Genomic DNA, 20,593 nt, shown 5'->3' with positions numbered 1-20,593 from the left:
TATCATTTAAGTTTCAGTTGATAGTAATATGATATTTAAATTATATATAGGTTTGTAATTTTATGAATATGTATATATATAAACTAAACTGAAATTAATAAATATATATATATATATATATATATTCATACATACAAAAATAACATATTTAGAGAAATATATAAACATACAATTTTTCCAAATGCTATTTTTCTAAAATAGAACCTCATATTATCATTTAGATCAATTATATAGATATTAACTTAAACAATTATATATATATATATATATATATATATATATATATATATATATATATATATATATATATATATAGTTCATAATCAGATGAGGAACTTGAAAGATTGTTCAGAAGAGTCTTAAATGAGTAACAAATATGCAGGAAGAGTAATCTGGTGCAGTAAACACCATGAGAGAAGCAGAAAGAGGCTTATCACTTGAATCAGATTATTTCATATGTGCATTCTTAAGTGATGCTCCATCATTGAAAGAGGCTAGAAATTTCCAAACTGAAATGAAACAACATTGGTGGATTTGGAGAAGATGAAGGGAAGCTGCAAACATGCAGAATTACATGTACCTCAATAAACTCTTCCACAATATTACTTTACAGAAATCCAGAACACAATCTTTTGAATGAGAATTGTATTAGTAGTAATACATGAAGCTTGATTTCTGTCTTGGTGTGCTTCACCAAATCTACTAGAGTTTGCCAACTCAGGATAAAAGCATCTCAGTTTCACAAGCTCCATGTGTCATCAGTAGAAGCTATTGGACTTGAATCTGATGCAGAGCCAGAGCTGCTGCCTTAAGGCTGAGATCTGATCTGCACTGCACCAGAAGGACTAGCAACAACTGGAATCTTGGATGAAAAAGAACTTGGTTCTTATTCTGGTAATGATCAGAAAATTGATGAATTGTTCTTCATGCTGAAGTAAATAACTGGCTTCCAAGGGTGACTATCGTTGTGCCGTCACCCATGACCGTTGTCAGTGCCATCTCTGTCTCAAGAATCCGGTCAAGATCTACAACAACAGCTCTCATCTTTGGACGGCTGTGCTCGGATGGATTCAAGCATTGAAGAGTCAGTGCAATTAGCTCTTTCATCCCTTCAGAAGTAAAACCACTCTCTAGCCGGCGATCAATGAGATCATTTGAGCCCATATGTGCTTCCACCTTGTATAAAGAACCAAGATATCAGAGGTGAACTAAAAGGATATATATATCGAGAAAAAAGAGTACTTGAGGACTTGCATAATTATTTGTCTATTCAATGTCATTCTCGACAATATATTGATCCAAAGCATTGTAACTAATGAGAATATCCAGGCTGCAAGTACAAGAAGGGAATGTACCAGAAAACTTCTTAGCTTTCAAAACAAAACACAAGTGAATTTCACAGTTTACGAAGGGATTGTAGTATATTTTCCTGGACAAATCCTGCAATCTTTACCTGAGATGTTGCAAAATTTTTTGCTATCTTAGACATATTGTGGCCTAGTCATGCTAACAGTACCATTACTGTTGATGGAACAAGGGACAAAAATTAAGAAAATTAGACATTTATTAGATGCATTAATGCTCCAGTCAAAGTCATTTTAAATAATATCTAAAAACCTGAACAAAAGTTGGCCTAATGCACGAGACTCTTGTCAATTTGAGATCTAATATACAGCCTTAAGTCAGCAAGCAAAGAGTTTGTTCTTGTGACTCAAATTATTGTCGCCCAAGTCGGGAAGAAGCAATTTATCATGGTACGAAGCCTCTCCTTCATGAAAAGGATAGTCAAGTGCACAAGCTGGCCAATGCGAGTCATGAAGAAGATCAATGCATGCAACTTGATCCTTACAAGTGGAAAGGTCATTTCGATGACTCGCAGCCTAGTAAGCCAAGACACATAGAAGCAGTCTCATATGGCACCAAGATTCACCCTTGGAAAATACGAGCAAAATTACCTATGGTATTCATGTAGAACAGTGATAATTGATAAAGGAAGTGTGCTTCTCCTATGTAATCTAAACAATATCCATAAAAAAGGATCAATATATGTACATTAACAATCAAACACCACTGCCGAGGCTGAGAAATTTGCTAGATTTTTTTTTTATTGTTTACAATATATCATTGATATAAGCCTTAACATGATGAGATCTTAGCTTTTGTTCTAATTCATCTTCATCAGTTTCTTACGAAAAAATGCATAATGAACTACCATTTATATTAAGCAAGGATGACATCACAGACAAGCTTGGCATGTGATAACACTTCATAGCTCATAAGGCTTATTTACATAAATATTGGCAGCTTAAATGCTTCATTACTAGCAAGAAAATGAAACAATTAGTGCCTCTAAGCATTAGCACTTTGATACCACCATTTTGTTATTAAGAGGCAAGAAATATGTCATGAGTTTGAGATTTAGATTAGTTCTTGACAATATACCAGAAATTATTGCCGAGTATGTTGATGACTCAAATATCTTTCATGAGTCAAATTTCAGTAGAACCAGAGATTCTTTTGGTTGGACACCAACGCTGAACAATAGTTGCAATTTTCTGGAGATAAAATTCCATACTAGAAAACTTGTTTGTGAAGCTGCACTAGATTTGTTCTATCTGTTTAAAGATAGGTTGAAGAAAAGTGTCCAATTAGATAAGTGCAGGATCAAAGACAGGGACTTCATAGAAGCAGAAAGTTAGATTATCCTTCTCTAACCATGTTGAATAAATTAACCCCTTCAAGATCTCCAATTGTTGTATATTTATATCTAGAAATTTTTGTTTCTTCAGATTGTAAACAATAGCCTGAGACTATAGCAGCCGCTGCAGTTTCCTTATCATATATAAAAAATTGGAACTTACAATGAAGTGTTGCAACATGAAAACTATTCCATTATTTGCATTCCTTAGAAATACACTTTGAATGCCTTGTTGTTTCCCTATCAGATCTCTGTCAGATATATTGATACTAATTAGTATTATTATCTAAATGCTGGATACATTTCGTATAGGGGATCCTCTATGGAACTCTCGCTAAAATATTCTTTACTTGAATATTTGTCGTGTGATTAAGGGCAAGATGAGAATGACTTTATGAACATTGTTTTATGACAATGTATAACGAAAAAACATGATTGTAACCAATGAAATTGAAAGAATGATTCTGTCTTACTTCATGCATCTCAATTTCTAATTATCTTCGCTCTAATTTTGGTTTATTATATTTAACATACGAAGTGTATCTAAACTCATGTTGGATCACTGCACCACACCCAGATCCATGCTTCATAGGCATGGTTGCCATTCTATGCAAGCACAACAGTGACATACTTCTTGTCTTGAAAAAGAAGTGCCAAGACATTCTTTGTTGACTTTTATACGTGGCATAGTTTGTCATGGCTAAGAGCATGCATTTAGCCTAAAAGTTGTTTGGATGGTTATCCCAGAAAATTAATGAAATACTTATTTGCAATATTTTCTGTTGTTCTTGTGCCCATTTTGTTAATGTGAAAGCACAGTAGACCATTATATCAGCCAGCTGACCTTTGTGATCATATACGGTTCATAGATTTCTTGCTTATGATTGCTTTTGTCTGCAAAATACATCAACTCAGGTGTGCAAGCCTTTATATAATGCCTTCTGTATTACTTACATCATCAACAACAAGCTACTTTCAGAAGAATAGTAGATTAACGGCCATTCCTTGTTATCTTGCATTAGCTTTTCCATATTACCAGCTCAGCTTTTATCATTAGCAAGATGTCAACTAGACTAAACTGTCTCTTTACCTGATTCTTCTCCTAGACCAAAAGGACTTGTTTCAGCTTTATGCATCTGTCATCTTTAAATCCATTTGGTGAATTTGTCTTCTGTTTATGCCTTTCAGTAAATGGTGATTAAATAATTACCAACTAACTAATTTGTTCACATAAATGGTAAAAAAATAGAGCATCTCCTATGATGAAAGTTGGTCGAAATTTCTCGTTCAATTTTCAAGTGATAGAGATTATATCATAGAAGTTTTGTAATAGCTTACACATACATAGAACCTCTTAAAGGTGGTAATAAAACTAATTTCATTACGTATAAATTAAATAAGACAATATGTAACAAAATTTGATTCTTGAGCCTACATCATATTCTGGCCCAATCATATGCACCAAGGAACTCTTCCTCTTCAAGTTTCTTTAACCTATAAATAACATATTCTTTTGAACTAACAACTACCAGAATATGATATCAATTTCCCTGATGCATTTAAAACCCATGAATTGTTCTGGAAATTTGTATCCAGCCACCAATTTGTCGCTTGGTTTAATCTATTTGAGACACGGATGTTCAACTGATAATGCACACGCAAATAGAAATTGGAATCATATTATGAGATAATTAGAAATGGTGATTATAGTTTCTCAAAAGTCGATCTCATAGAATTTTATTGGCTACAACTAACATACAAAATGCTCATCAAACACTTAAAAAGCTTCATCTCTATGCACAAAAAATGCATGTTCTACAACTTATCCTTGCAAATGAAGGTGCATCAACAAATTCAGAGGCCACATAATTATCAATTAATGCAATCATCCCGAATATATAATTCAATCTGCTCATAGTATGAATATTATTGTGAAAAGAAAGTGGTTCATCTTTTGTCACACTGGGGCATCCTTCAAGAAAAAACAACATTATGATATATGTCTATGTTTTCACTTTATCATCAAGCCGAATATAAAGCAAAATGGACAGAGCAAATATACTCTCCTACTTGGTTATGTTTGGTTCAGGCAGACATTTGCTACTAATCTATCTATCATATATCAATGGGATGAGGTTCATTGCTTGTAGTTTTGGGTGTTTCATTTAATGGCTTATAACAACTGTATAATCAAGGAAAACATGTATTTGCATCAAAAAATACATATTTTTATCAAAACATATATCTACATGTCCTGAAATAGTTTATTAGGTTTCGGTGTATCAACTTACCCACTGGACTAAGAAACTGTATGAATCTTCAGAGATGCAATGTGTCACTTCAATGCCACTTATGAGCTCTAGAAGAAACACCCCAAAGCTATAAACATCACTGGCTTCAGAAAATCCCTGTAATTCTCCAACCCTAGGAAACAACATATGGTTGTATGGTAGCCATATAAGTCAATATGATGGTCTATCGGTTGGATGGCAGATATAAGAAACAAATTTTAGAAAATTAATATACCCTGGATCTTGAAAGATATTGCTACTTCCTTGAGGTCCAACTTCTCCACTTCCTTGTAGTAATTTAAAAAAACCTGCATCAGCCACTTTTGCAATAAAGTTCTCGTCAACCAAGACGTTGCTTGTTTTGAAGTCTTGATGTACTAAAGGAGGTGAAAGACTGTGCAGATGGGCTAATCCTGCAAATTAAGATTATGAATAGTTTTGCTTTCAGTTTATGATGAGGACAATTTCTACTCTCTAGACTATATAATGCATTAGCTTATTGTCCTTGGGCAGATCAAAAATCAATAGTTACCTTTGGCTGCTCCAATAGCTACTGCAAGCCTTTGTTTAAATTCAAGCCTTGTAAGGGAATGTTGTTCACTATCTGCCAGAAAAACTGAAAAACAAAGCAGGTATATATGAATAAAATAGTAACAAAATTTCTTTCCTTTTGAGATCAATCGATCATTACCATACAAGTGATTGGAGACACTTCCATTAGGCAAATATTCAAAAACGAGCATTTGCAGACCACCTTCCTGACAATAACCAATAAGAGTAACTAGATTGCGATGCCTGATTTCTGATAAAATCTTAACCTGTTTAAAATTCAGCAAATGTAGATTTTAGTATGCACTGATACTGCAAAAGTATATTGATTCTGGTGAAGCAGGCTCAGGACACAAAAAAAAAAAAAGAGTTCTTTGCAAATGCTCATGAACAAATTCAAGTGAAGCGAAAGAAGTAACGAAGTAGCAACCATGCCTCCATTATCCGATCTATTCGGAGGCCATATAACCTGATGTATTCAGAGTTCTTGATAAAAACATAGAGCACAGGAGATTAAGCACAGGAAAATCCTAGGTTTCAACAAGCTGTCTTACAAGTAAAAAACTTGAGAGAAGCTTCAGATCTAACTTGTAACAATTGGTCAAAGTCAATCTGTAGTGCAATGTCCTCTAAGTCAATAGCATATCAAAGTGATGAAACTTCTGGTTGGCCTTACAATATCAGTAAATTGATAAACTTATGAATCATGTAGGAATTTCCTATGGGCGAGTTCCACATCATTCTTGGATGGAGGAAAAAAAAATTCAAAAGAAAAAAAGGAAGAATTGGTAGGATGATGAACAAGAAATTGCTGACACATTTTATTTCAGAAGAGCTGATTTACCTGTTCAATAAACGCCTGCCTTGGAACACTTACACGCCTTTTTATCGCTACAATGGTCCCATCAAGAAGCAAACCCTTGTACACCAAACCGAAACTGCCAGTACCAACAATGTTGCTTTCACTAAAGTTCTTGGTGGCTTCTTCCAATTCTTCTAGAGTAAATTGCCTGGCAACCTGATGTTCGCTTGCAAGACCACAACCAGCACATGATATCAGATCTCTCCTACCCCATTCCACTGCCCATATACAAGTACCAAAAGAGCAGATTATGTATCAAACGATTAACATAAGCAATCAGAGACCTTAAAAACTTGATGCAACATATATAGCGTGTTCAGTTACCTGGATTAGATGGGTCCGAAGAACCAGTCTCAGAACTTTTATTTGCAGGGGTCCTACAACACAAAATGTAGAACCACAGAAACCCAATGATGATCGCCAACAATGCAAGGCCACCTGCAGCAGCTCCAACTATGGCTGCAATCGAACTTGACATCTGGTAGAGGCTTGACTTGGTCCAATAAACCAAAACATGGATTCTTGGATGGCAAACGACGACACAAGAGACAACAATGTTAACAACAATGCATAACCTATTCGATTGAATGGAGTCCCGAAATGGAAAGAATTCAATAGCTATAGCACATTAATGTATTCCAACATCAACTGAAAATTTCCCCGTGATTCAGTTGTCCGCTAATGTGCAAAAGCATAGATGACCAGATACTTCTCCTTCCCGTGGCAGGGATGCTGGATCCAGTATCATGCTTCTTCATCACAGCAACTGTACAAATGCTGCCTGTTAATACTGTTTATTTGGCTCTTGAAGTGGTCAATTGCAGGCAGCTACAGCTTATAAAACACAACTGGCATGATCCTCAAAACCCACTCAGATGAGCTGACAAAAGAATTAAAATAGAAGACAGGCTGAAACAGCTAAACGACCAACTTGAAGCAGTCCACTGAATCACATATCACACAACCTTCCCGAGAAAACAATAACCAACATGCACAAGCCAAAGAGAATCCCAAACCACATACAAAAAACAATCAAGCTGACATATACCGTCCTACATTGTCCAGAACTCGTGGTAGTCGACGACCATGGTCTTTTTGAATTGATTAAGCACTCCCAACTCAGACTCACACTCACTCCAGTGTCCTCAAGAGGTCCCAAAGCAGGAAGGAAGAATAAACCAACCAAAGGAGTCCAGGAGAGGAGAAAGGAGGTGCGAAGCCCCACATGTCAAATGGATGATGTGATTTTAATCAAAGGTAATTGGGTGAGCAGCCAAGGTCTGCCTCCCATGTGTCTGTATGTGCTGTATATACCAGTCCAGTGGAATCTCTCCATCCGAAGACCAGCTTGAGGTGGGGAGAGGCAGTGCACATTGTATATAAGGAGGATTGGAGGAAATGAAGGTCATGTGGGCCTGTGGTTACCAAAATGTAAATGTGGAGGGAGGCGGGGTTTACCAGCAGGCAGAGGACAGGGGTGAGGGGACAGTGCCTTTTGATTGGATCAGAGCAAAGATGGTCATAGTGGACACAAGGGATTGGAGAAAGGTGGTACAAGATCTCTCAATCTCAGGATTTCTACCCCCCACCACCAAGATTCCACCCTGCCATTCCCCATGGTCTCATGTGGGAAAGAAGGGATGAAGGGCCTGCTTTTCTAGTACAAAAGGTTGAGCTTCTGCTGTCACTGAGGTGAGAGCCCCCACCCCCCCTTCTTCCCTCCCTGCTGTGGTAGACATGGTTTCACCTCTCCCAGAGCTGAAATGAGTGGCATGTGGGTATTCTTGAGAGTGATAGAGTGCAGTCTCCCTCCTCCTCTCCCCGCCAAACCCACCCCCCTTCTTCCTGTTTCTTGGTGGCTAGGCTGGTGGCGGAGTATCTATGGATCCATCCATCTTCTCTCTCTACAGTGAGGGGTTGTCTTTTGCTACTGCTCTCTCCTGTGATGTTGGGTGTCTGTTGCATGGGCTGGGATAGGCTGGAAAGCCTGGTAAAAGGGATGGGTGGATTTGTCATGTTTCGTGAGGCAAGACTGAGCCTTCTGAAAGCTTCTTTCTACCTTCACTCTAAGCTTCACTCTGGAACGAGCTTCTTCGACTAACATTCTTTAATTGCAGCTGCTAAAAGCCACTTGGTGATACCAAATGATCTCTCTGCCATTACATGCCAAACTTGCCTTCCTTGCTCATTTCAATCTTCCAGTTTTTACCTACATATACATTATCTCTCTTTAAATGCTAACATAAATTAGAGTTCTACAAGTTTTTTATGTTTTGGAATGATATATGTATATATATATATATATGAAATTTTCAGTGCCTACCAAAATTAAGATGTTTTATAAGGGAAAATTGTGTTGGAGCAGCAGAACAGATTAAGCCTGTTTTGATTGAGAAAACTAACAAAAAATTGGAAGAGAAAGTCCTCATAAATTGAGATAAGAATCTCATATCTTTCTTTTTACTGTGAAGAGTTGCAGTTCTGCTTGAGAGAGAGAAGAAAGAAAAGGAAAAAAGAGCTGTGTGTTCAGAAGTATATTGTTGGATCTAAAACTTTTGTAGACAAACTTCTTGTATTCATTCTGATCAGTACACAGGAAGAACATGCACATCATCGTCTGCATGTTCCCTATGACAGCATGACAGCCAATAAATCATTCCATTATCGTCAGAGCTTTCTTCTTCGCAGAGAGTTGTGTTGTGCACATGAGAGGGTTCTTAGAGACAATGAGAGATGAGTTGTGCCACCAGCCAAGTTGGAGTTTGGTTGCAGGAGCAGTCCCGGACTGTGATGTGCAGTATTTTGGAGCTCAGCTGGGGGGGGGGGGGGGGGGGGGGGGGGGGGAGGAAATAGAGCTTGTGAGCTTCGCTGGCTTCCCTGTACTGCGGCTGTAGACAGGGAGAGGGAGGTGTAGGGCATGAGATGGCTTGGAGTTCTCCCGAGTACGGCTCTAAATAAGCCTCGGAGGAGGCAGCACAGTCCCCACTCATCATGCACTTACAGGCTGGCCATTGGCAGCAGCAGCAGTCATTGGATTCTCTCATCTCCATGTGTTCTTCTTCTTCTTCTTCTTCTTCTTCTTCTTCTTCTTCTTCCCAACTATTCTAACCTTCCTCCTCCATCCACTCCATGCAAATATTCTGGTGATCAATGGGTTGCAATTGCATTTATTCCTATAGGTCACTGATAGATCTCAATTACTGTGTTCATAATCTGTTTCAACATCTGTGTCCACGTAAAATTGAATCTAAATCCATGTTTCTAAGACAATATCAGAGATCTCAAACCTCTACATATTGATACACACACAGCAAGTGTTAGCACCTCAAGCTTGTTCTTTGAGATGGCCTTTGATCTTAGCTTCAATGGGTGTATACCATCATATCCCAATGAGCCCAACGAGACCGAGGAATCCTCGTGTTGCATGATGCCCAACTTCTCTACATTGAGCTCCATATCACGCGCCGCCAGATGATACGCCGACGGAAATGGTGCCCGAAAGGTATTCGACCCAAGTCCGCATCCGCCGACGCCGCGCCGAAAGCAACGTGCCATGCACAGAACGGTGGACATGGTGCCGAGGGAATTGCATCTACGTGAAAGCAAGCTTCGATTTGTTATCATTATCATCAATCATCCTAGAATCAATCAATCCATCAATCAATCAATCAGTCTCTCTCTTTCATTTTAGGAAAAGAGGACCTTTCTGCCATGTCCCACCTCGCCATTGCTTCACCTTACACTTTGTTGTTCTTCCTCATCTTTATCAGCAGGTAAAGTTGCTGGAGAACAGATGTTGAAATGGCATGTCAACGATCCGCATGCGCTTTCCCATCTCCTTCCACAGAATTCTTCCGCATACCACAGACTTGTAAGTGTGAATCATGTGCTCAGATACATCTTATTGAGATACAAAAATGAAAGAGTTCCGAATCTTATCCCATAAATTTAATCTTTACAAAAAAAAATTATATATATTGATAAAGACATTTAATCGCACATTAATTTTGAGGAGTAGAGTACGTAAAGAGATGTTTTTTTGGGTTTATTCTAAAAAAATAAAACGAATAATTTCTCATGAGTCTTTATGATCGCACCTATGACAACAAGATATTGACTTATCATATATTACGCGAGTTATATTTGAGCATTATACAAGATAATACCCTCGAATTAACTTAAAATCAACTAAATTTGTTTATTGCTCCCAAAGAAATTACTTTCTAAATCTTAATTTATCTCTTCTCATTTGTTCTAATCAAAATTTGCATCGAATTACCAAAATAAAAGGGAATAATAAAATAATGCTTCTGAATGAAAGAAAGTTGTTTTCACCAGTGACAGTCACTATTTCTTGTACAATAACTTACTTTTATGAGCACTTCAGCACTGAGGAGGTGTTATTTGATACATGTTGATGGACTTCTCAAGAGAGGAATCATAAAACACAATATATGATCCATATCGATGGACAGCTTCTTGCCCTAAAGATGCCATATCACTGACCTTTTACATAGGATTCTATCTGAAATTTTTAGACAGGACATGGCACTGAATCTTGGTTGATTGATGTGAGAGATATCTGAAGGATGGCATTAGCTATGTGCACCAAATCATTTCTAACACAAAGATCCATTTGAGAGTCAGCCATAATTTAGTGCTTGCTGGAAGTCAATTTAGATGCTCATACTTTTGAGATTCTTAGCTTGTTTCTCAAGTTATACCTGTTGGGTTACTGACCATTGAGCTTGTCTTAATTACACAATTAATTAAGCCAAGTAAATAATTAGACTGTTTTCCTATGAACTCTAAAAGTCTACACTTAAGCAACACTTTGTTTTGTTTTAATAAAAAATTATTATATCAATCTATCACTTGTCCAATAATACACTAATGAATCCAGATATCTAATTTTTATAATTTAGTAAAACTTAATACAGCAGTAATACATAAATATACATCTATCAAAACAAAAAATAATTATGTATTATTAAATTATTATATCAAAATATTATATAAAATGTCATATATGATACACTAATAAACAATGCATTTACCAATCAGATATAATAGCTTTTATAATTTAGTAAAGTTATTATATAACTTTTATAATTTAGTTAAACTGCATGCAGCAGTAATAAATAAATATACATATATCAAAACAAGAATAATTATGTATTATTAAATTAAATTTATATTCAATATAGAAATATAATTAATCCATTGAAATATGCACTCCTTTCATTCGAATAAATGTCTTTCTTTCTGAAGCCAATAAACCCCATGGTTACCATTGCTATCACTCTTCTGCCAACAACTAGTATTAGTTTATAAGAATTTGATTGATTGATATATACATCAAGATAATCAACTTATTTAAGTTCGTTGAGTTTAAACGATTGATCTGAATAAACCTAAGTTAATAGTTTAAAATTTTGATGTCATTATCATGATTTATCATAGTTCAGAATTAGATTTTAATATGATGCATATGAAACGTAGCCCTGAGATGACTATATGTTATAACGTATTTTGTAATTGATTATTTCGTACTCGAATCATTATCATGACTTATTAGTAAATCGATTCTTGTATATATCATTACAATTCATAAAATAAATAATATATTGTAGTCATCGATAAGAGACTAAACTAAATGTCATAATTATAATTACAATGTTATTGTTTGAATTATATTTGACAAATCTATGGATGTTTTATTGGGTGTTTGATCAAATAAATTTAATAATACTTTCTTGAAAAATCTAACATATAGTTGAGGCCATCTTTATTTCCATCTGTTTTGAATATATGAATCCATGATAATGTAATAGGACTTTCCAAAAAAAGATATGGAATTTGCAAAAGTAGAATATTATTCAAAATTTCTATATTCTATGGAAAAAGACATTACTACTTCTATATCTTAAAATTGAATAAAGTATACACATAATTCTAGAGCTAAAGAGGAAGTAACTTTCAAGAATGACCAATGAATGACTCTTAGAAAACCATGGGCAGGAGTTGAGCTTCAAATCCCCTACTTCATGCATACTTGCAGTCCACTTCTTGATCTCATTTGAAGTGTGCTAAAGGCCTCAAATTTGGTGGATTCTAAGACCCACCATTTGTTCCTCCATGGCTTCCTATTCTAACCAAGATGGCCCCACCATATCACACCACCAGTCATTTCATCTCCCAAGGGACTAATTCCAAACATGTGCCCATAATTTTATATACATATATATATAGTAGTCTTTTCCACTTCAAGCTTCTGCATGCTAGATAAATGAAAAGGGGGTATTAGCAATAAGCCTTCGGTAGCTGCCTCAAGGCATCCCATGGTGCAGTTTGGCCCACACAGATGCTGCCTTCTAGCCATCCAAGAAAAGGAAAATACTCCATCCTTATCACAGACACAAAGTATAAGAGTAGCATTGGCATCAGAATGTGAAAGTGGGGAATGGGGGTAGCATCACTCTTAATTTTTGTATCAATGCTAATTAATCATTTTGATAAATAATCTAAAAGAATAAGTTAGCAAATGAAACATAATGCATATTCTGAAAACTTGGTCTCGTATATAGATAACAAATGACTCAATCATGGAATATTAATAAGTGTGGTCTGATGAAGATTTGAACTCAATATATTTCACTTTAGTCTATCATCTTAAATGTTAGATTGTTATTGCATCTAAGAGCTTAAGTCAATAAATAAGACATAATCCTAATTTATATTCTTCATAATCACAAATAAAATACTATTAAATTGTCCAGTTGAGCTTGGTTTGAGTACCTGGACCAGCAGAGGGATGAGCCAGAGTCCCTTTCTGTGCAATGATCAGGGGGGCATTTTGGGCAATCCGGCACCAAATATCTTTGCCCTGTATAAATAGCTCACCATGGAGGAGCTCAACACACCACAACCTTCTTCCTAGTCCAGCATACAAGCCCTGTGCAGGTTTGAGCACTCGGTTGCTTCCACAGACTGCCACCTGTTTATGCTGGCAGAACGTCTTTGGTGCTGTGTCCTGCATTTGTTCTCTCTCTTTCTCTCACTCTCTTAGAAGTGCTTGCAACCTTGCACTCATCTGCACCAGCTTCCAGTTGCGGGGATGGATAGGGTGAGGAGGTTGGCGTCGCAGAGGGCGGTGGTGGTCTTCAGCCTGAGCTCCTGCTGCATGTGCCACACCATCAAGCGGCTCTTCTGCGAGCTGGGTGTGAACCCGGCCGTCCACGAGCTGGACGAGGACCCCAAGGGGAAGGACATGGAGCGAGCGCTGGCCAACATGCTGGGCCGCAGCCCCCCCGTGCCCGCCGTGTTCATCGGCGGCAACCTCGTTGGCCCGACCGATGAGGTCATGGCGCTCCACCTTGGTGGCAAGCTCGTGCCGCTGCTCCGCAACGCCGGAGCACTCTGGCTCTGACACCCTCCACGACCTCCTCCTCCTCCTGTCTCACTATAATACGTGCACTACGACGTCATGTTTTGGCTGCTGTCTTCTTTAACCTGTGCGGGGTTAAGATGTACATTGTATCAGTTGCTGCTGCAACTACAAACCTGTCAATACTATGTCTTCCATGGTGTTCGAATCATGGCGGCACAGACTCTGTTTGAGAAGGCAACACTTACAGTGTCACATTCCAGCTTTTACGTGTACTCCTGTCTGACCTAGCTAGATTAAAGAGAAGGAAATATCAAACCAAACATGTCTGAAAACTAAGAATCATTTGGATATATATGCTTCCTTTACTTAATAAACCGAAAGCTCTAATAAAAAAGGAAGAACACAAAGAACTCAACTTTTAGCAGCGGTTGTATTCCACCATATCCAACTGACCAAAAAGGAGACATCGTTAGATCGCCAAGGATGAGGGAATATGCATCTCTCGGCCACTCACTCACCTGTGCATTACTGTTCCGCATAACCTGCACGCATGGGTGACAAGGCAAGTGCTCATCCTCACTCCTTTCTGACACACAGATTCTTCTCTCCTTATCAGCTTGGCTACAAACAGAGCCCTCTCTCTACTCCTGCACAACTTGACATTCCAATCAAGTAGGACCGACCATATCCAAACATTCTTTAAACTAGGCGTACAAAGAATCCAACAGTTTCGCAGGACAGAGAAGAGAAATATGCTTCACTGTGCCAAATTCTAAAAGAACCTATAGAATTCGAGAGAAATAATTAAAGGGTCCCACCTCTTACTGGTGAAAAGATATTGGCTATATGTTAGCTCAGATAATGATGAATAATTTTGTGAGTCGCATGTTTGGATATGACTAGAAGAATATTGTATTGCCATATCAGAAATAATAATAAGGTCGAAATAATTTTATAGCTCAAGTGATTGTGCAATCAAGATGCTCTTTGTCTGGCCAAGAATTTGAATCATTGTACTCTCTTTCCTCACATGAGGTCTGAACAGCCTAAGTGTATGATAACAATCACCGAGTATCATTCCTATAAGCAACCAAATGCACTCGTCATTAATTCCACATATCGGTTTCTAGTATACAGAAATATATATTCCAGATTTTAAATAAAATAGTTTCGAACAGGATAAGTATACAATGTTGTTACTACAATTCGTCTCTACATTATTATTGAGCCAATTTCATCCTAATAATTCTAGTGGGCATAAAGACCATTTGTTTCTCATACTAGATTTCAGCATACATTTTAAGCAGATTAGATTAAAACTCATTCGTTTTCCCGGAGATTGAACTTAATGTCAAATGATCTCCTCAAAACTAGAGGCTGAGAAGTAGAAGGTGTTGATCATGCAAGATGCCAGAGTAACTACCAAACTATTCACTAAAGTTATGATGTTGTCAAAACCTGTGACAGTCAATGATGATTTAAGTAATGGTCGCTTGATGTTCATGTCGATTATATCAGTAAAATTGACACCTACCAAAAAATAATATCTATGTACCTGAAATTTCAAATGTACAAAACAGAACGCCTAAGTAATCAGTCCTACAAAGACAGCAACATCCGGCTTCCTTCTCTTGAACTCTTCTCTATTTTTACTCACTAAAGTGTCACCAACTACAAGCTCACAAATCAACAAGTAAATGCATCCATAAACAAATCAAGAAGTTATTGACTTCTTCTGAACATTTGCCTACAATCATCATAGAGAAAAAAGGATGTGATAATGATATTTAAAATTACTAGACTTGTACAGATATGACCAGAAATTTGCTTTATTTCTACTATAACAATTACAGATGGATAAATCCATGTTACCATTATCTAAAATATCACAGGAGAAACGCAAGTCTTATTTCTTGATAAAGGAAATATGTAAGGCAAATGCCAGAAAATAAATGTGCCTACCACACTGTCCATGATACTTCAATGCTAGGGACCTAAATACACCTCTTTAACCATTCTGTTCTTCTATTTGTTTAAATAGTTATCTTATACAATTACAAACATGATCAATCCTGTCTATATTGATTTAGTACCTCATGACCTATTGCCATGTAGAGGATCGAGATCCATTAACATATAATTTTGATACAATAATCTAAAAATTCCTTCTTTTATCTCTTGTTAACTCATATCTACTCTTGTAACTTTGTTGCCATTATTTTGATCTGACTCTTGTCCCATAGCTTTAAAATGATGATACCAAGGATGACTGGGCAAAATTTTGCCTAATTTTATGCCTGATATTACTAATTTAATTTCTATATGACATGAATCTAATTGTTTTATATGAATATCATATAAATATATTCATCTGTTATGTACCTGATAAACAAGTTGTTATTTCATCTACTCAATTGAATGATTGAATGACCAATATGTTCATCTAGTTATGTATTTGATCTTTCTGATTTTGTATTTGGCATTTATGTTAAATTATCTATGTGGTATTTTTTATTAAAAATATTTGATATGAAATATATGCCTGCAAGTCAATCTCACAATTTGTCATATATACATATCTATTTGATTTCCAAATGGTTATTCATCGATATACCTATTAGTTGTATCTATTTTATTCTCTCTGGTGTCCCTTTATTAATGTGTTTGGTGATACTTATGTTATTAATCTACATGTTTGATCTGATAATATTACCACCTAAATTTATCTAAGTAATATATCTATGCATGTAGGTAGATATATTACTATGTATATCATAATCATGTGCATTTGCGTTGATGATGAAGTCCTGATTTAGTCTCTTCTGGTTATGTATACATTGGTTCAAGTAATAACTGTAAACATGTCCAATGTAACTTTGTTTGCTCTTGTTCATGCATTTATTCCTTTGATTTAAACATTCATCAATACCTTAACATGAATGAAATTATTTTATGATTAATAACTTCCAAGTTTACTAGCTCTGCTCTGTGATATCAGATAAATTCTTGGCATAACAAGAAACAGGCAGCAAGATCCGCATCAAGAAATATTTCTAGAACTATAGTTGTTGGAAGATCTAGTTTTCATGACAAAGTGCCATTTACAAGCTAGAAGCTCCATGTCATAAGAAGGAAATGATACTGCCAAAGAATTGAAGCATGATACACGTGATATGCCCTTGAATAATTTATCATCTGATTACTGTGTTCCAATTTCAGAGTACATCTGATAGCCAATCAGTGATGATAACATACAGTTTAAGTCACTTACTATGCTTGGACAGCAAACTAGTAGTGAGTTTGACCCTATTTTTTTAAAATAGCTAATCAGCTATTAAATATTGAGCGAAATAAGAAACAATCATTGTCAGTCCTAAAGAGACTTTGTCGATGATGGATGTGTTTTACTATGCCACTACGTTTCTAAAATCTATGCATCATAGAGACCTATTTTTCTTAGTCTATCGGATAAAGTTAAAGAACTGGTCGTAGCTTTCTGTGTTGCTTGACAAAGGACAGGACTTTTGGAGTAATTAAATTAGTTTAAAGATAATTCTTTATGTTTGTGTGAAAGGGTATACAAGAAGTTCTAAGTTTGGATTTGGATTAAATCGATTTAATATATATCTTAATTGCAATAATTTTGATTCTCTCTGTAAACATATGCAAATTACGCTGAACCATGGAACTTTTGGGTTTGTGTTTTACTTCCTCGTTGAATCTTTTGATTGATTATTTTGTTGTTTCTTCAACAACGGTACTCGAGCTTTCTATTCCATGACAGATTCATCTAAGTTTGATTCCGGAACACAAAACCTAGGAAATTCAATCAAACTGACACAGATAGCCTATCCCCAAATCTAATATTTTCCAGAACACAACATCAAAAGTTTCATGCCCTTGACATGTTGTATTAGAATCGACATGGATATTAGCCACCAAGCACATTTAGGAAACATTATACCGAAAAGGAAGGGGTAAAGCAGGATTCAGGTATGCAACCCCATCACCTGGTAGAGAAGCCGGGCGTTGTCTGGTGTCGACGGAAGCCATCATGCAATTGTAAGGTACAGCCAACGCCTGCTTCGATCTTTCCACAGTACCTAAAGGCTTCAATTTGGGGCTCCAACCAATGTGGCGAGGGAGGTAGGCATAGCGGACTGAGATGTGGGATCAGGGTGTGGGGAAAGGTCACTTCGAGGGCCGCCGGAGCAGGGAAGAGATGCGGGCGAGGACAACGTTGAGGAATTCGACGAATAGAGAAGAGAGTTTAAGCGTAATTAATGTGAAACCGCCCAATTCCCTGTTGTTTCGACGGTTCAAAGGAATGCGTTAATGAGAATGCCGGTGCGGGAAGAACTCGAATTCGAATTCAATTTTATAACTGCTGAATTATCTATCAAATAAATTGATTGTATTTAATGGTGTTAGCTTTCCAATATAAGTGCAAGGGTTTATGTCCATTTTATTTCATGCAATTTGGGTCCTACGTCACTTAAGTTATTATGATTTATTTATATCTAAAATATTTTTTATATTTTTTAAATATAACATATAAGTCTTTCTCGTTAAGTCTAAATTAACAGATGTTATAGTTTACTTACGTAATATGTTGACCCACGATAAACTATTAATATAATAATATATATAATTTAAGTTAAAAATTTATTAAGGTCAATTTTAACTTATAGGATTTTGGTCATCAATTACTTAAGCTTTTACAATTTATTTGTATCTAAAATAACTCATATATTTTTAAAAACATAACATATAAGTCCCTTCAATCAAGTTTGAGTTAACAAACGTTAAAGTTTAATTATGTAGTATATTAATTCATAATAAATTATTAATATAATAACATGTGTAATTTAAGTTTAAAAAAAACTAAAACCACCATCAATAACAAGATGAGATGTCATCATAGAAGTTACTACCAGCAACAGTACCTAAGCCGCTACTATCTAGCAGGGTATCGTACGTATGTAGCCTCTCCTGTGCTGATGATGAGCTCTGGAGCTTTGGTGGATGTGCATCGACTAGCTCGACACTATGTCATGGACAAAATTACAAACGGGGTGTTCGATATAATGCTTATGTATGTTCACCTGTGTTTTTTGGTTTGTTTATGTTTTACATAGCATGTAGAGGGACGGTCGAAGGCTTAATAGACCTATTTTAGTTGGGTTTGGTAGTCATTTTAGGCTTATAAATAAATGTTGCGTCATATGGGCACTTGTGGAAGATTTTGATCTGTAATTGACTATTTTGAACCCTTGATTGTGCAACCATTCAGAGCTTGTGAAGTATGTTTGTAATTTATATTAATTATGAAGTGTTTGCTGAAATGATTGCTTGTAGATCCCGAGTGAAATGTTTTATCTAACATGTTTTCTCATTTGTAGTGATCTTTGCGGACGGACATGCAAGGGTATCGCATGATTTAGGCAAAATCAATTAAGTGCGTGATAGTTAAACACGCAATGATCTCCTGATCCTTCTTCCTCCTCCTAGACGTCTTCATCTCCACTACCTCCTGCTTCATCATCTCATATGCCCTCACCCACCGTGTCTATGATGTGATAGTCCAACTCTCCATTACCTTTGCCCTCGACTTCTCTTACCTTTGTTTCTCCACCTTCGTTCGTCGCTACAACGTCCATCATTTTCTCTTTATCGACAAGATAGATGTTTAACTATTTTTTAAACTTAAATTTTATATGTTATTATATTAATAATTTATATTAATATTAATAGACTCTAACATCTGTTAACTCATACTTGATGGAATAAACTTATATGCTATATTTTTAAAAATATATGAGTTATTTTATACACGAGTAAATCATAAAAGATAAAGTGGTTCGTGACCAAAACCATATGGGCTAAAATAGACCTTAAATTTTTTTATTTAAATTATATATGTCATTATGTTAATGATTTATTATGAGTCAACATGTTACGTAAGCAGACTCTAACATACGTTAACTCAGACTTGATGAGATTGGCTTATATGCTATATTTTTAAAAATATAATAGTTATTTTAGACACAAATAAATCATAAAAATTTAAGTAATCTATTCAAAAATCACATTAGCTAAATTGGGCTTTAACCTTACTAAAAATATATATATATATTATTTTCTTAAATTTTTTCTCCTCCAATAATAACTATTTATACTGTTGATATAGTGATGTTTGCTTCAAAGTGTAGCTGAATTAACGTTTATGACTTCAACCGCATTGGTGAATATGCTAGCTACAAAAAAAAAGTCAACTATAACCTTAAGCTCGAGTCGCTCCGAGTATTCATTGTCACCGTATCATTGTGCAACATTTGATGGATTTATGTGAAGCTATAATGAATGCGATCCTACAATAGAAAGTGAGTGATAAGAACATATGAACGATAGCAAGATCTCTTAGCGGCAATGCCTTGCATTGGATGCAATGGGACGAATGTCATATAAGTGACTAATGATAGTAAAAGATGGAGATGATGATGCACGAGATAGATATCCCGAGTAATTTTATCTTTTATGAATAAATATTTTATTAAAATAAATAGAAAAGTATGCGTAAATCATCAAAAAATTAAAATAATATTTTATTTGAAGAAATTATCCGAAACAACGAGGGACGTGACTAATGACACTTGCAATAATAATAATAGCGATGATGATAATAAGAATAATAAAATTATCTTTTCATGACATGACAAATGTTGTGATAATAATAATATAATAGATAGCACGATACTTGTAGAGACGATGAAAACAGTGATGACTATCACGATGTGGTATTT

At 35.9% G+C, this 20,593-nt stretch overlaps 2 protein-coding genes across 3 annotated transcripts; one reads left to right on the top strand and one right to left on the bottom strand.

The window, feature by feature from the left end:
* Positions 1–492: 492 nt before the first annotated feature.
* On the bottom strand, positions 493–8,121 carry LOC135619281 (putative serine/threonine-protein kinase). 2 transcript variants are annotated; one of them, XM_065121162.1, is made up of 7 exons: positions 6,725–8,121; positions 6,383–6,618; positions 5,681–5,807; positions 5,522–5,593; positions 5,225–5,402; positions 4,990–5,122; positions 493–1,176 (listed from the first exon to the last, which is right to left on the bottom strand). In XM_065121162.1, the coding sequence occupies exons 1-7, from the start codon at positions 6,876–6,878 to the stop codon at positions 925–927; spliced, it is 1,152 nt and encodes a 383-aa protein (XP_064977234.1). In that variant the 5' UTR covers positions 6,879–8,121; the 3' UTR covers positions 493–924. The 2 variants fall into 2 exon arrangements, with proteins under 2 accessions (XP_064977234.1, XP_064977233.1); XM_065121161.1 differs by having other exon boundaries at positions 5,522–5,605; positions 6,725–8,120.
* A 5,165-nt stretch (positions 8,122–13,286) lies between these two features.
* On the top strand, positions 13,287–14,028 carry LOC103993388 (glutaredoxin-C1-like). Its single transcript, XM_009413427.3, has one exon. The coding sequence runs from the start codon at positions 13,518–13,520 to the stop codon at positions 13,827–13,829; it is 312 nt and encodes a 103-aa protein (XP_009411702.1). The 5' UTR covers positions 13,287–13,517; the 3' UTR covers positions 13,830–14,028.
* Positions 14,029–20,593: the final 6,565 nt, after the last annotated feature.

Source organism: Musa acuminata, chromosome BXJ2-8, assembly GCF_036884655.1.
Source record: "Musa acuminata AAA Group cultivar baxijiao chromosome BXJ2-8, Cavendish_Baxijiao_AAA, whole genome shotgun sequence".
NCBI classification, from domain to species: domain Eukaryota; kingdom Viridiplantae; phylum Streptophyta; class Magnoliopsida; order Zingiberales; family Musaceae; genus Musa; species Musa acuminata.
This window is presented reverse-complemented; position numbering and strand designations above follow the sequence as displayed.